The sequence below is a fragment of the Salmo salar genome, chromosome 03 (genome assembly GCF_965601325.2).
Source record: "Salmo salar chromosome 03, fSalSal1, whole genome shotgun sequence".
NCBI lineage: Eukaryota > Metazoa > Chordata > Actinopteri > Salmoniformes > Salmonidae > Salmo > Salmo salar.
Window position 1 is genome coordinate 66,062,523 of NC_138293.1, and position 16,635 is coordinate 66,079,157.

Below are 16,635 nucleotides of genomic sequence, written 5' to 3' on the forward strand. Positions count from 1 at the left end.
CTGCTCTGAGGTTTTTCATCAATCCAAGGATGGAGAGAGAATGCCAAACATTCATCTGTTTAGACCATTTCACATTTTCCCTGGTTTTTAAACAGTGTATATCCCCTTGATGTGATGTGTGTGACTGAAAATTGCGTCATACCAACTCACTGGATTCAACATCCGCTGAGAAATAAACTGCCATCTGGAAAATACTAAAAGAACACAGGATGTTGTGGGTTATAGTTCCATTAGAGCCCCATGTCCATTTGATACATAGTCAGACTCCAAGATCTAATGCAGTGTAATACATACAATATTTATTCAGAAACACAAAAGAATTAAGTTAATTGTCTGGTAATCCACAAAATTGTCGTGGTAGCGGTCTCATGGAAAACATCCAGGAACAGGTGAGTGTTCAGATTAACCGATGTGCAAAGCAAAACTAGAGTGTGATTATCAGATTAACAGATCGTAGAATAGAAAACGTTTGGATGGGGCCTTCCCTGAATTTATCAGTTCCTTTCAATTGCAATATTCATTCCATTGTACAAAATAAAAAAGATGATCAGGTGCCTAGACGAAACATTGTTGAGCCGAGAGTTCCTGAGACAGCATCACCAAATATGCTGTTTTTTTCTTATTTTTATTTTTTTTAAATCTATATTTTTTTTAATATATTTTCCCTGTTTATTATTTTCCCCTAATATGCTGATTTCCATCTTAAGCAACGACAACTATCTGTCTGCTACTTAGAGATGGTGCACAGCTGGAATATCAAGCAAGAAGTCTCACTCTGACAGAAACCTTTATCTCACTTTTCCTCTGAACACTAGTGGCTGAAAACAAAATCATACAAAAAACACTGAACCGTGATTGAAGTATAACATTCTTTAGCATTCAATGCAGACATAAGACATAAAGAGGAGCAGTTTGTAAAGTTGCTTATTAAACATAGTTGAATAGCTGGTGTTCCTTGATTGTGTGAGTGGAACAGTCAAAGTCATTACCCAATGTTTGAAAAAGCAGATCCAAGTTGGTTTCTAAGCACATTAGAATACTAGAACACATGATATTCACACACTTACACTGGTTAAAAAATAAAGAAGGATGATGTTATTTATGCAGTGCACCCCCAGTATCAAAGGCATCCAGTCCATTGGCATCACTCCAGAAAGACAAAGGAAAGATGATGACACTGTCATACACATCGGTGTGTACAACAAGAAGATCCTTCTTCGGCACTTGTCATACAAGTCCATCTTTGTCTCTGGTTTCAGATCAATAAAAAAAATGAAACATATGCCTAACTAAAATTGTCTGCAGATTTTACAATGTGGGGTCATGTGAATGTTCATCAGCTGTATGCTCATAATTCCTCCTTTCTGTCCTCAGTGCATGTCCACAACATCGCTTGGTTTTCTGCTTTCCCTTGCAGCCAATTCATTTCTCATTTTGTCAAAGAGGACTGCCCGATATTGGTTCCTCTTGTTATCGCGAGGCCCCTACAGTGCTCTCATCTCTCTGCCTCCATGGCGACACTGGCCTGTTCACTGGAGGCCTGCTGAGTGACAGCTTGGGGCCACCCACGGGGAGGCACCTGAGAGGGCAGCTGCCCAGAAGTCCACAGGCCCTGCTGGGTCTGACCTGGGGCAGAAGGGCCCATGGCCCAGTTGACCTGAGGAGGAGAGGTCGCCATGGAGGCTATGGGACTACTGCCATTGAAGCTCTCTGAGGCCTTGAGGCGGGAGAACATGGCCAGGGCATCTGGGAAGTTAGGAGGTGTTGCTGGTGTGTTGGCTGGAGTGTGCATCTGTGGAGAAAGGAGAGAACCATTAATAAGAGAACATCAATCTGTAAGCATTTATGATTGCATATTTCACTACTGACTTTTGTAATTACTGGAACATTGTCTCCAGTTCTAATTGACATGCTTGGTTTGATTTACCATCTTGACACTTATGTCCTCCCTCAACTGGTCCTAAGAAGTGCCTACATCATAATAGTTGTGGAAGTGAAAAAGGAAAAATATTTTCCATTCAAAGCCCAACTTCCTCAGACTGACCCTTTGTCTTTCCACCAAATTCCACATCCTGCCCTGAGTCTGCCCTCTCAGCTGACACTACAGAGAGCAGGCCTCAGGAGACTGCTCTGTGACTGCCAAACACAGGACCAATCAGCCAAAACAAACACCATTCCATGAGTAAGAACCTAAGAGGGTCCAAAGGAATCATGCCTTCCAGGACATAAAAGGTCAAAGCAACCAGTGTTAGGATTCACCCCAAACATCTGAAGGCTACCAGAATGTCTGTTTTCTCATTGTGTGGACAGGATATCCACCACATAATAGATTATGCAATATCTCAAACAGTCATGTGATTTGTAGTGGAACTAGAGGAAACAGATACACACACACAACCCCCCCCCCCCCCCCCCCCCCCCCAAGGCACATACTTGCCTTCAGAATAAGTTTGGACTGCGGTAAACATATTTCTTTAGGAGGATTGTCAGACAATTTAACTACATTTTGTTAATGAGAGCTGAAATATGTACAAGAAGAAAAAGATCACCCCGGGCTAATAAAGAAATCCTTATTACTTGATAAGAACATTAGTGGAGTATCCCACCCACATGGATTTCTAAGGTTTCTATGGTGCAGTAAGAATGCAAGAGTGAATGAGTGAACAAACATTGGATTTCCCACAGGCATTAGCGTTGACCTGCTTCAATAGGAACGAGACATGCCTTTATTCAACGTAATCGTTTATGATGCACAGTGAAGCTAGTGTGTGCATTGCTCAGTTCAGGACAAGTATGTCTTTGTACAAAAAAACGGGTCAGCAGCAGCCATACTAGCATAAGGCTGGCTGCTTCAGAAATGTCATTTTGCAGATCACTGGTAGCCTACATTTGCTTCAGTCAATAACACTGCAATAAATTGCAGCAATAAATTGTAAGTGATCATAACAGACTTCCTGTCAATTGACACACATGGCGGCAACAAAACCGTGACCAAAGATTAGATTTTGAACTTTTTTTTTTATACTGTATCGTTTACAAAACGGTTAAAACTGTTCAGCTGAAAAACAGGTATAATACAAAGGCCTTCCGTTATTTGATCACAATGACAAGACATCCTGGCCTGTGTGGGAGTTTCCACTGCTTTACATTGAAAGAGGTCAGCAGTGTATAGGGAGAAGGGTGTTGAAGGGGTTGGCTATGTGGACACACAGGGTATGGGCCTCGGTGTGTGGCAGCTGCTCAGTCAAATCAGCTGGCTCTGTACATATAAACACACAGGAGACCGACCGTGCATTTTCTCATCTGGAGCTGCAAAGTTGCTATAGAAACAGTCCTGTTTGATAGGGATGGATCCTGTAATAGCAGCTGCAGCCAGGGAAACAGTACATGAGAGCTTGTTTTAGAGAATGTGGTCTTTCTCATCCCTTTTCCTATTGTTTATTGTCAGTTTGCCATATTTGTGCCTCAGAATAAACAATGGCAAACTGTACCCTGTACTAAAGCCCTGCATCCTGCCAACCAGCATTGTCCATATTAAACACAATGTGCTATTGTACAACAGGCAGTCTACTCTGTCATTGTTCAAAGGGCTTGTAAACAGACACATTTTCCTTTCAAAATTATATCCCGCATCAGAGCACATCTAAATGTAGACACTAAACGTCTAATAGCCATCCCAAATAGTAATAACAAGGGTAGTAGTACAGTTTACAAAAGCTGTTTCTTTTGGACGATGTTATGAAGACTCTTTAACTGACTCGATTCATGACTGCCACAGTCCTCCTGGCATCCTAAACATTGACTGGGACATTGTGATAAGCCACACGTCTACAATATTGCCACCAGCCTATGCCTTATTAGCCTGCTGTGGTTAAAACCCCTATGTGCATTTAAATCATGAGGGATGTAATCATCTGTGGATGTAACATCCCATAAGCACGTTGAGTTTCAACACTGACCTCCATCGTGTGATCTACAAGATAAGATTGTTGAGGGCATCATGGGTAATCTGTCTTTTGTGAGGCTGCACCTTTTTCAGAGCTGTTTCACTAACTCACAGTCACCCTACACATTGTCTGTTTCCATGTATGTGGTCAACTGTCCAACGAGTCACGTGATACACAGCTTACATTACTGTTTTCTGTACCAACAAATCAATCTCACCAACCTTCAACACAAACAGGTCAATGAGCAACCATAGAGCGAGTCAATAATTAACCCAACGCAGTCCCTTGTTGTTATTATAAAGCCAGGGATAGATTAATATACAGATGCTGGTTTGTCATGTCAACTTGTTCAAGTGTCAGAAGTGTCATTTTAAACCAAAGTCACAGTGCTCTTCATAACAATACAACCCCTATTGAAAACAGCAACAATACCCTAAAGCACTTTCAAAAACATTACTTTTAATAGCCTTGGGTGTAACAGAGTTAGTTTCGTAACCTCACTCCCCAGCTTGAAATGTCTCCACATCATGTTACATGTGCATCGGGCCTCTCCTATGCTTGGCCTTTCTGCACTGGTCTATTTAAGGACACAGTGGGCACATACTGCACCATAGTTAACCTGTCAACCATTTGTCAATGAAAGGGGCTCAACTTAACCTTATGCCACACCTGACAGCCAACCCCTAATGTAAACAGACCACACCAGATGTATTGCCAATGTCACTTATCTAATCTAATGTCTGCCCACATCCTGTTTATTTTCATCAGTTTGAAAATGAAAATAGAAGCAGAATGAGATCACTGGGAAATGGCAGTGACAAGTTATGAGAGGTAAGGTTCTAGACCTAAATAAGATGATATATTATTGCTCATGAAGCCAGATGTTGTTTCGAAAGGAGGAAATCTATAGGCCAAATGGACAATCTATATGACAAATGGTCTAGATTAAACTGTGCTAATGTCCTGTTATACATGTGTCAAGATTTTAACACTGCCATTAAGTTTAGTAATAATTTGGAATTTAAAAGACAGTGTATATATGTTGTGTATAGTATGTACAGTATCATAAGTGCTGTAGCACTTACATTTTTTTTTTTTACTAAAACAATGTTTACTTTTGCGGCAACCACCCTCCCCCACAAGACACATTTTCAAGGCTTCAATTCAAGAAAAAGAATAGTAGCGGTACAGATCATCCATAACTCACATGACTTCATTTGACGACTATAAGTATTAGAAACATAGTAGCCTATCATGTCACCGTTCATGTGAAATAATACAGTAAGTAATATGATACAGTACATGACAAGGCACTATGAACAACGTGGCCAATGTGTGTTTATTTTTGTCAGGCGTGTGTTTCGGTACAACATGGCGGACACGGACGACAAAATGCATGAATATAAATATAATCATAGATGTTGCAATAATCATCATCATAATGTAATAATAATAATAATTATAATAATAATACATCAATCATTCATTGTTATCAATAATACTGTAGGTTTTCTATACTTACCATTTGATGATGGTGACTGTATGGAATATTGGTTTCTTGAAAAAAGGCACTTAATGCAGTCTATTGAAAGATAAAATATATGTGTCAGTAAGCACCAGTCCAGTGTGCATTGCACATATAATAGCCTATTGCAGACAGATACAACCTAAATCGATATTATACTATCTCCTGTGAAAATGTTACATTGTGCCATTAAGCTGCTGAATACCATAGTTAGCTACATTTTCATTGGCATAATAGCATTAGCCTACTGGGGTGTTGTAAAGATAACCAGATTATTTTAACAATTATTGGCATTACTGTATTAATTAGATGTATTTAATTAATGACTCCGAGAAACAGACAGATCTCTGTAACTGATCTATCTTCCATGCACCAAACTCAGACCATTGTCAAGAAAAGGTTCCCATACCTCGAACTGCCAATGTGCCGCTTGTAAAAGCTGTTTCGCTTGGTCTGCTGCGCATCCAGCAGTCAGGACGAACTGATTTATCATAACTTGGTGCTTCAGATCATCCATATTTGCAGAAGCGGGCTATTCTAAACCTTTCCCCTTGGGTTGGTGCTCAGTCCTTGAGGTTATTCTCCCTTGCATTAGCCTTTCCTCTCATCGACCATGGAGACAGCACAGTCCGCAGTGAAACCCAAATATTTAAAAAAATATATGTCCTTAGCGACCCTTTGATCGGCAGCACAAGAGCGCAAATCAGAGCGATGGGGAGGGGCGATCAGTCGGTCGGTGACAGAGAGAACTACAAGTCCCTAACACCATGTAGTTTGACGTATCACACATCAGAGGCATTTGGCTAGAAACTTGTGTTTATTTTCTTTAGCGGACACCCTGTTATTCTTGGTTCTGTCGTTATTCTTGACAGGTACACAATTGGATATATAAGTGGCTGTGTAATACGGAAGAAAGTCTAAAACTTGTTACAAAACGGTCCCTTGGACGATAAATACACTAGCGTAGGGGCTAGCTAATTCTGTAGCTAATTAGATAGCTAGCAACAACAAGGAAAGATGGGATCGATTCTTAGCCGGAGAATCGCTGGCGTTGAGGATATTGATATCCAGGCGAATTCAGCATACAGATTTCCACCGAAATCGGGTAAATATAGCTATTAATTTGGATTGAAACGCTAAAACTCGAGCTATAGCTAACGTTATCGAAACTGATTTCATCAGCTCGCATCATTATAGGCCTAACGTTACATGTGAACGCTATAAATGGTTAATTGTATGATATTCAGTCGTGGTGAGATGTTTATTTGATGAGGCAGAGTTATGCATCGGTGCCCTGATCTTGTCCTGACTAAAGATGGGCCTTCCATCCTGATTTTATCCTGGTTCTAATCCAGTCACATACTTCTATTTTCTTTTAAGGGAATTACTTTGCCAGCCATTTTTTCATGGGAGGGGAGAAATTTGACACTCCCCATCCAGAGGGTTACCTATTTGGAGAAAACATGGATCTGAACTTCCTTGGAAATAGGCCTGTACAAGTAAGGACAAACAAGTTCGCTATACAATGGCAAAGGTTCTTAGCTATGCTGTTAGGTTTTTCATCTTGCAAGCTGCTGACAGTTAAGTAACATGTACAGCATATTAGTTGAAGTGGAAGTTCAGGAGTAGTCCTTGATTCACATCCCCCATGCTATTGATTAGGCTAAAGCATTTGAAGTTTATCTGCATAGGGCTGTGCTTTTCTTAGACTCGTTGTCGTGTCTCACCTTTGCTTAGTTTCCGTACGTGACCCCTGCACCCCATGAGCCTGTGAAGACCCTGAGAAGTCTGGTCAATATCAGAAAGGACTCCCTGCGCTTGGTCAGGTGAGGAAAAACACCGTCATATTCTACAGCAAGTAGTCTTCAGACTAACCTTTCCTCATTTATTTTTCTTAGTGGTTTTCATTGTCAAGAATCCTGGCTGATAGAGCTTAGCTTAACATCTATTCACGGTACTTGTTTAGGCCTACGTTTTGTTTGATATTGACATGCTTTCATAAAGTGTGGTGCATGAGTGATTTTTGTTGTTGTTGTTAACTTTGAAACTGAAGCTATGATTAAGTTATGTCATTTTGAAATTGGCCACTTGAAAAAGCTAGCTTAGCATTGTTTTGTCTGTCTGCTTGACTACTAGGTACAAAGATGACACTGACGCTCCAGTAGAGGAAGGAGGCAAGCCAAAGGTTCTGTATGGTGTGGAGTTCACATTTGACGCTGATGCTCGTGTGGCTATCACCCTGTATTGCCAAGCTTTTGAGGAATTCACCAATGGGATGGCAATGTATGTAAGAGCCTGATTCAGAAACCTTTTAATTTACATGATAGACTATGCTTAGCATCAATATGCTATTTAAGTCATTCATTAATTAGAAATATAGATTTTCTTCCACTGTCTCTTGCTCCCAAATATCTAACTAAAGACAATCCAGCATTTTACATTTCTCATTTGAAATTAAATCCATGCCTTTTATCCATTTCTGAAGATGTGCAGTGAAATTGATTTATTCACTTTAAAGACACATTGTATAAGAACATCTTATGATAGTGGCCAATATGGCCAATGTACAGCATAGAACGCCAGTCTCCAAAAAGCAGACTGGGAGAGATACAATGGGTCCTTAGCAACCACCTGTCTCCATGGATACGCATGTCATCTAAAGAGGGAATTAATATAATAGTTTATGCTGAGGTCATTATGTGAGTGGATGGATGTGTTTTCCAGCTTGTTTTTGCATGTTTTTTATTGAGATTTTCCATTGACAAATTTAAGAGGGAAATTTCGGAAATGGATTTTAGTTAGGCCTAATGCTGTTTTTCATTATTTGTGATCGAAGAAAGAGCTTTCAACAAGAGATCTGAAAAAGAACATCTTATATTTCCAGTATACTAAATTAACTTTGATAGTTTTGTATTGATAAGATATTGACATCACTGTTTCTGTCCTGTGTAGGTACAACCCAAAGGGCCCAGCCCTGGTTTCTGAGACTGTACACTATAAGAGGGGTGTGAGCCAACATTTCTCCCTGCCTTCTTTCAAAATCGATTTCACCGACTGGAAGGAGGAGGATGTGAGTATATCTGGGCAGCAGCACTCAATCCTGTGGAGTGATGTCACCAGCTGACAGTTGATAAACTAATCTGTTGTCACCATTTATTTTGTCTTTACAGCTGAACTTTGACCTGGACAGGGGTGTTTTCCCCGTGGTGATCCAAGCTGTGGTGGATGAAGGGGATGGTAGGTGGTCCAAACGGTTGACGCTGATGTTAATGTTCTTCACTCCATATATCACCTCAAGGCTGACCTAATAACAAACTTAGTTGGCAACTGTCTCTCCGCTGTACCACAATAGCAGTTGCTAGATTAGACATTCTGTATGCACAGAGTACAGTAATCTCTTATGAATTAGTGTTTGTCCTTTTCCAGATTGCTTGGGACATGCACATGTGCTGCTGGCAGCCTTTGAGAGAGTAAGTAACTCATTGTGATGATTCAGTAGAAGAGGACAGTGTTTGAATTTGACTCAAATTTGCATCCCGCGTCTGATGTCATGAAGTTCTGTTTTCACACATGATGAAATATGTGAAGTAAACACCATTTCTTCCTTTCAAGCATGTGGATGGCAGTTTCTCCGTCAAGCCTCTGAAGCAGAAGCAAATTGTAGGTTAACACAAGTTAATCCATGTCTTCTCTATTATATTAGTAGATTATTCAAAATACAAAATGCCTGAATAACAAAAAACATGTTCATTTACCACGCTTACATTTGTTAGCGTGTATGCTTACTTCCTCCTCTTTGTCCCCTATGGGACATAAGGCTACAATGTGTTCCTCCCATCATTCTCTGTCCTTGGCCACGTGTTGTTACCATGTGTGCTCTCTGTTATAGGTGGATCGTGTCAGCTACCTGCTGCAGGAGATCTATGGAATTGAAAACAAAAACAACCAAGAGACCAAGGTTGTTATTCTAGAACTCACCAGGAACACCTTTTGTAGATGCATACAGTAGATGAATTTACAAAGGATGTTAGAAAGCAACACATTTTTTATATTATAGAGGTGTAACCACACCTGAATCTTTCAGAAATGTAAGCCAGAAATACGGCTCATTATGCTGTAGGTTTTCAGACCCTTGGTTAGTCTATTGTTTTCTACATGTTCATCACTCTAACAAATGTTTTTTGGTTCTCTGCAGCCGTCGGAGGATGAGAACAGTGACAACAGCAATGAGTGTGTTGTTTGTCTGTCAGACCTCCGAGACACCATCATCCTGCCCTGCAGACACCTGTGTCTCTGCAACTCCTGTGCTGACACCCTGCGTTACCAGGCCAACAACTGCCCTATCTGCAGACTGCGTAAGGAGCGACGCTAGTTTGTTTCCAATAGGCTTCCAACTGGGATGCCTTAGCTAATAGGAAATAGACCTGCCAGGCTGCCATGTTTCAGAGCTCAGCGAGAGAGACACCTAATAGACGTAGAGATGAATGCCCTGTGGGGACTGAGCCGATTTAAGGAAAATGCTGTAAAGTTGACATTTTAGTGAAGATGCAGTCACATTTGACAGTGTGTAGTGTAACCAGTGTTTGGTCTCTCTCTCTCCCCAGCCTTCCGAGCCTTGCTGCAGATCAGAGCTGTGAGAAAGAAGCCTGGGCCGCTGTCCCCTGTGTCTTTCAGCCCTGTATTGGCTCAGACCATGGACCATGATGAGCACTCGGTACGGCACACACGACCCAGGCATTTGTTGTTAATACACACATGGCACCATTTGTGTCAAGGATTGTTTCTTTTTCTACTTATATTTAACAAAACTGAACTCCATCACTATGCAATTACAAAGCCTTTAATAAATGACTGTGAAGGACTAGTGAAGATATGAGCAGTCTTTCTGTGTGTGCGTCTCTCCAGAGCTCAGACTCGGTTCCCCCAGGCTTTGAGCCCATCTCTCTGCTGGAGGCCCTGAACGGCCTGCACTCTGTGTCCCCCTCCATTCCCCCCGCACCCCTCTACGATGATATTAACTTCTCTGGGAGCCTGGTAGGGGAGGGTCGGCCGCTGGGCTCCCCAGAACACTCCGGGGACGGGGGCCTGCAGAAGGGCAAAGTCAGCAAGTCACCTGACAGGTAATCCTGGGACACAAGGGTAGTAATAAGCCCAGTTCCCTTTCTCCTCCATCTGAGATGGACCATCTCCCTGAAGTGTGCACTCGTACACTACCCTCCCGCTCATGGATTTAAAAGGAATGGACAGGTGTAAGGGAAAATGGTGGAACCTCCCTCCAGCGAATATTTAAACCAATCCAAAGTCTTGAAATCTTTTGAGGTAGGGTGAACCAGTGTACACTTTAGGAAGAAGGGGGAGAAACTGAAGTGGGCTAAAGTGTCCCAGTGCTGCTCTCTACAGTCCAGCTGCCTGCTACTGTAATTTTTCTCACCATTACATTATCATTTGATTTGAACAGTCTCTAACTTGGAGAATATGCAATTTTGAATGATTTAGTTTTAGTATTGAGTTAATTGCCCTGACAGATTAACTGCCCTGGATGGATTTGCTTGTTGACATTGGGTTTGACTCTGGATTGATTGCTCATCAGTTTGTGTAACAGCTGGCCCAGGGTCTGAATAAAGACTCTCCTTATGTTGTGGTGAGCTGCTGCTAGAGGTCTTCTCCTGTATCCAGCACCATGCTACAAACTGATTAGACGGCATGTCCTTGGCAATCCATCCAGTTGACATTGCTGAGCTTTGCCAACCTGCAGAAAATAAAATTACTACAGTTGAGTGCAGTCTGTTTATTATAAAGCTTCACGTCGTTTGTGTTTTTTTGTTTATCAGTGTCACCTCATTGTAAGTGTTTGACCCCCGCAGCACCCTGAGGTCGCCCTCATCACCCATCCAGGAGGAGGATGAGGAGAAGCTGTCTGAGATGTCGGACGCCCAGCCTCACACCCTGCTCTCCAGCAGCCCTGCACCCACCGAGGCCACTGCAGCCGAGGATGTACCAGAGTCCATCTCCCCAGATGATGGTGAGTTCTGTCATGCTCTGAATGCACGTAGTTGGGCAGTCCAGTCTACATCAAGTTCGGGTAGGTGACCCCTCCAAATAATCACTTGAAATACCTACCAGGGTACATTGCAAACCAGTGTAAGGACATTTAGGTCTTGTTGCATGTTGTGACCCTGTCTCTCCCTCCTGTCGTGGGTGGTACAGAGGACAGGCTGCACTCTGGAGGAGAGAGAGAGATCCTTCAGGACTACAGCAGTGAACACAGCAGCCTGACCAAAACAGAGAGTGACCCGCCAGGGGACCTGTCTCTGCGGGGTAAGCTAATAATAACACAAGGCCCAGGCCTGTGCGTATCTGTGTGCGTGTGCATGATTATGTATGTTTGTCTGGATATTAAAGATATTCTCTGGTTCTTTTGTATACTTTTTAGCCAGTAGTTCTGAAAGTAGCGCCCAGGACCCAAAAGTGGCTCCAGAAAAATTAGTACTACGTCACATATGTACAGATATGTGCACCATGTCTCTCTCTCGCTCTACTGTGTGAGTGTTGCTAGCTGTCACTCCCTTGGCAGGCTGAAGATTATTGGCTGAAACTTTAATTGCTAGGGGGCTGGCCCACGTGGGGGTAAATGTAGGGAAAATGGCACTGCACAGCTTCCAGAAAACAGGGATTTCTTGGCTAGTTCTGCTCATAGATTATGCATGAACTACACATTAACACATCAAAAACAGGAGGTTTCAAAAATACTTACTAGTTGCCAAAGTACCAGAGCATGTCTTTAATGCTCAAACCAATTGTAAACATACATTTTTGATTGCACGTATAACACCTGTTGGCTCTTTTTCTCTTTATTCTCCCAGGCTTTCAGTCCCCCAGCTTTGCATCTAACCTGTGTGCTGTTTGTTCTTCTCTGTTTCCTTACTACCTGCCCTGTCCCTTTACCTGGCCTTGCTATGGCCAGCTCTAGGTCCTGATGCCTGCTCTATTGGTATGGAGGAATAAATGTGGTATGTAGGACTTCTCTGTCCTGTCTTTACCTATCTGTTTTTCTGTCACGTTGCTTCAGAGAAACCGATCCTTCGCAATCTGTCAGATTCAGGACAGATGGTTAATAATCTGCTGCAGGTTGTAACTCTGTTTATCATGCAAATTGACAGCAAGGTTGTATTGATAAGTATGTAACTGTTTAGATTTATTTCACCGGAGTAAGAGATCCTCTTGTTTAATTGGATCATGCTCCTTGTGTCCACAGGGTCATCAGAGTCAACAGAGAGCCTGAAGAGTCAGAGTACCAACTGCTCCAGCCAGCCCCTCCTCTGTCCCCCCAGCAGCCTTCACATGGAGGATGAGCAACTTGACCCCTAACCTCTGGGCCCAACGGTTCTCCCTCTCTGGCTGAGTCCCAATTCACTTTCTTGCATGGATTTAACAATGGTGGAATCTCCCTCCAGTCAATAATTACACCAATCCAATGCTTTTAAATCCATGATGGGGAGTGTGAAAGTGCACATTTAGCCTGAAGGATGAAAAATTGGGACTTAGCCATGGTCTCCTCCCAAGCCCATCCCTCCTCCATGATCCAGTCCCCTTGGGCCTTGTAGAAGACCACTCTCCTACTTTGGTCACCGATTCATGCCATAGCTGGCATTGATTCAAAATTTGTTTGTGGTGGTCACTGCAAGGATTTACTAAAACCATACTATACCTTAACTAAAAAACAACAAGTCCTTAATTAGATTGCTTTACATACAGTTGAAGTCGGAAGTTTACATACACCTTAGCCAAATACATTTAAACTCAGTTTTTCACAATTCCTGACATTTAATCCTAGTAAAATTCCCTGTCTTAGGTCAGTTAGGATCATCACTTTATTTTAAGAATGTGAAATGTCAGAATAATAGTAGAGAGAATGATTTATTTCAGCTTTTATTTCTTTCATCACATTCCCAGTGGGTCAGAAGTTTACATGCACGCAATTAGTATTTGGTAGCATTGCCTTTAAATTGTTTAACTTGTTTAACACAAACGTTTCGGGTAGCCTTCCACAAGCTTCCCACAATAAGTTGGGTGAATTTTGGCCCATTCCTCCTGACAGAGCTGGTGTAACTGAGTCAGGTTGTAGGCCTCCTTGCTTGCACACGCTTTTTCAGTTCTGCCCACAGATTTTCTATAGGATTGAGGTCAGGGCACTGTGATGGCCATTCCAATACCTTGACTTTGTTTTCCTTAAGCCATTTTGCCACAACTGTGGAAGTATGCTTGGGGTCATTGTCCATTTGGAAGACCCATTTGCGACCAAGCTTTAACTTCCTGACTAATGTCTTGAGATGTTGCTTCAATATATCCTCATGATGCCATCTATTTTGCGAAGTGCACCAGTCCCTCTTGCAACAAAGCACCCCACAACATGATGCTGCCACCCCCGTGCTTCACGGTTGGGATGGTGTTCTTCGGCTTGCAAGCATCCCCCTTTTTCCTCCAAACATAACGATGGTCATTATGGCCAAACCAGAGGACATTTCTCCAAAAAGTATGATCTTTGTTCCCATGTGCAGTTGCAAACTGTAGTCTGGCTTTTTTATGGTGGTTTTGGAGCAGTGGCTTCTTCCTTGCTCAACGGCCTTTCAGGTTATGTCGATATAGGACTCGTTTTACTGTGGAAATAGATACTTCTGTAGCTGTTTCCTCCAGCATCTTCACAAGGTCCTTTGCTGTTGTTCTGGGATTGATTTGCACTTTTTGCACCAAAGTGCGTTCATCTCTAGGAGACAGAACGGGTCTCCTTTCTGAGCGGTATTACGGCTGGGTGGTCCCATGGTGTTTATTCTTGCGTAGTATTGTTTGTACAGATGAACATGGTACCTTCAGGCGTTTGGAAATTGCTCCCAAGGATGAACCAGACTTGTGGAGGTCTACAATTCTTTTTCTGAGGTCTTGGCTGATTTCTTTTGATTTTCCCATGATGTCAAGCAAAGAGGCACTGAGTTTGAAGGTAGGTCTTGAAATACATCCACATGTACACCTCCAATTGACTCAAATGATGTCAATTAGCCTATCAGAAGCTTCTAAAGCCATTACATCATTTTCTGGAATTTTCCAAGCTGTTTAAAGGCACAGTCAACTTAGTGTATGTACACTTCTGAGCCACTGGAATTGTGATACAGTGAATTATAAGTGAAATAATCTGTAAACAATTGTAGGAAAAATGACTTGTCATGCACAAGGTAGATGTCCTAACCGGCTTGCCAAAACTATAGTTTGTTAACAAGAAATTTGTGGAGTGGTTGAAAATCGAGTTTTAATGACCCCAACCTAAGTGTATGTAAACTTTTGACTTCAACTGTACATTTAGGAGTGTGTAATTGTTTGTCCATTCTGGATGGGGTTGTGGTGCAGTGGAGGACGTTGCATGATTCCTGTGGTTGAATATGATTACCATCATATGGTGGTACTAGAAGCACACTCACTTTCAGTTTACTCTACTCAAATTACTGCTTGACACTAATTGTTTTAGAGAGCATTAATACCATTCCTGTTGTATTCATCTAAACTAATAACTTTTTTAACATTTTATTTCTTGGTGCTTGTATGATATGAAACGTTTTGGAAAGCAAACTTCAAACATTTCGGTGGACATTTGACATGATTAAACATGACAATTTAATGGTGTCATGTTTAAAGGTTTTGAGGATTCATTCATTTTACCCTGTCATAGCAAGTCAAATTGAGGCATTTCATTTCAAGTTGTCTTCAACGGTAAATATCTACATTTGTTAGTTTTTATACTGAATTATGTGATATCTTATATATTGTACCTGTACTAGAAAATTCTGTCGATTTTTAATTTGCAAAATTGTATATTTGTGTATTGTTGAAGAAAATCTGGGGATTCAAAAAAGGAGATTAGTAGTTACAGCTACATGCACAATATCTCAAATTTAGCTGATCGATTATTAGTGAGTCCAGCTTTACACCTTAACAGCTGAACACAAAGAAAGTTAGAGCCTGCAACAAGCCAATACACTATGCTGACTGTATAGCACAAACTGTATTATTTGTAGATGTGGCATATTTCTGTAGTTATATTGTGGCTTGTCATCCTGGCATAGTCATTGCCTTGCTCAAGTTCTATGACTTGCAGTGTCTGACCTCCCTGTAGATGTAGCACCATACATATAGATCTATGTGCCTTCAACTAAACAGATATGGCTGCTGCTTGTTGCATTTTTGGTGTTCTTGTGATGAAACTGTTTCAGGATATACAGCTGTATGAGCCTGTAGTCTAGGAGGTTTTTATTCCCATTGGCTGATATACAGAGCTGTAAATGTAAACATTTCTTTGCATTCTCAATGGTTCGTTAAATATTTTTAAAGAAACCTAATTGTTATTAAACCATTATTAAAACCAACTGTTCAGCAATTACAATTATGTTAAATCCATATATTGATACATTTAATCTATAAAAAGTAAGTACATTATGATTACTTGGTTGTTATATTGTGTGTGTGTGTGTGTGTGTTCTAATTTTTTCCCAGGAGGAATAAACAAAATGCTTCTTAACCATTTTACTTATGCAGTATCTTGAGACATTGCATCTTTAACATTAGGTTATCTTTCGCTTGTGAGTTTTGTTGTAGAGGGGTGTAAAACTATCCAAACTGCTTTGGATTAATACTGTTCATGTCATATGTCTTTGACTAACGATGTGCCATGTTAACTCTGATAATACACTTGTGCCTTGTTCCTGTTTCTCACTAGTATTGACCTGGTATCTAGGACAACACCACATTTAGTGATTCATAACTCTTATCAATATCTGTCTGTCCCTGTGTACAGATGTAGGATCTTCATTTGATCAATCTTCTGTTACTGAGAATATTCCTGCACAGCAGGAAATGCAAACTTGTAGTGTATTCAAGGTTTAAAAAGGCTTCTTAAGTTTGTAATTTCCACTTTAAAATATCAGACTAGATTTGCCCTAACGAAAAATGTATCAACCCCTACAAAAATGTCAATTTATTATAATCTGACACACAATTTAAATTTCCTGTTACTGCAGGATTATTTTCCTGCTGTAGCGAACTGGCTCAAATTAAGATCCTACATGTGTAGCCTACAGCCGCATGTGAATAACAATTAAATAAATGTAATGTTGAACA

At 41.2% G+C, this 16,635-nt stretch overlaps 2 protein-coding genes across 3 annotated transcripts; one reads left to right on the forward strand and one right to left on the reverse strand.

Moving 5' to 3' along the window:
* Positions 1 to 277: 277 nt before the first annotated feature.
* Positions 278 to 6,165, reverse strand: LOC106601087 (UBA-like domain-containing protein 1). Its single transcript, XM_014192998.3, has 3 exons — positions 5,882 to 6,165; positions 5,470 to 5,529; positions 278 to 1,792 (listed from the first exon to the last, which is right to left on the reverse strand). Exons 1-3 carry the CDS (start codon positions 5,987 to 5,989, stop codon positions 1,496 to 1,498), a joined length of 465 nt encoding a protein of 154 aa, XP_014048473.1. The 5' UTR covers positions 5,990 to 6,165; the 3' UTR covers positions 278 to 1,495.
* Positions 6,166 to 6,222: 57 nt separating this feature from the next.
* On the forward strand, positions 6,223 to 16,635 carry LOC106601086 (E3 ubiquitin-protein ligase MGRN1). 2 transcript variants are annotated; one of them, XM_014192996.3, is made up of 16 exons: positions 6,223 to 6,577; positions 6,853 to 6,971; positions 7,210 to 7,298; positions 7,609 to 7,755; positions 8,425 to 8,542; positions 8,643 to 8,709; positions 8,899 to 8,942; positions 9,085 to 9,132; positions 9,362 to 9,430; positions 9,668 to 9,827; positions 10,077 to 10,186; positions 10,378 to 10,592; positions 11,337 to 11,494; positions 11,680 to 11,790; positions 12,437 to 12,482; positions 12,728 to 16,635. In XM_014192996.3, the coding sequence occupies exons 1-15, from the start codon at positions 6,490 to 6,492 to the stop codon at positions 12,475 to 12,477; spliced, it is 1,584 nt and encodes a 527-aa protein (XP_014048471.2). In that variant the 5' UTR covers positions 6,223 to 6,489; the 3' UTR covers positions 12,478 to 12,482; positions 12,728 to 16,635. The 2 variants fall into 2 exon arrangements, with proteins under 2 accessions (XP_014048471.2, XP_014048470.2); XM_014192995.3 differs by lacking the exon at positions 12,437 to 12,482.

Bases quoted from the DNA above. Each gene is read 5' to 3' on its own strand.
- LOC106601087 (XM_014192998.3), bottom strand. From the start codon at position 5,989: ATGGATGATCTGAAGCACCAAGTTATGATAAATCAGTTCGTCCTGACT. The intron at 5,530-5,881 runs GTATGGGAACCT...ATCTTTCAATAG, and splicing joins CGGCACATTGGCAGTTCGAG to ACTGCATTAAGTGCCTTTTT. The intron at 1,793-5,469 runs GTAAGTATAGAA...CTTTCTCCACAG, and splicing joins ACAGTCACCATCATCAAATG to ATGCACACTCCAGCCAACAC.
- LOC106601086 (XM_014192995.3), top strand. From the start codon at position 6,490: ATGGGATCGATTCTTAGCCGGAGAATCGCTGGCGTTGAGGATATTGAT. The intron at 7,299-7,608 runs GTGAGGAAAAAC...CTTGACTACTAG, and splicing joins GACTCCCTGCGCTTGGTCAG to GTACAAAGATGACACTGACG. The intron at 10,593-11,336 runs GTAATCCTGGGA...TGACCCCCGCAG, and splicing joins GTCAGCAAGTCACCTGACAG to CACCCTGAGGTCGCCCTCAT.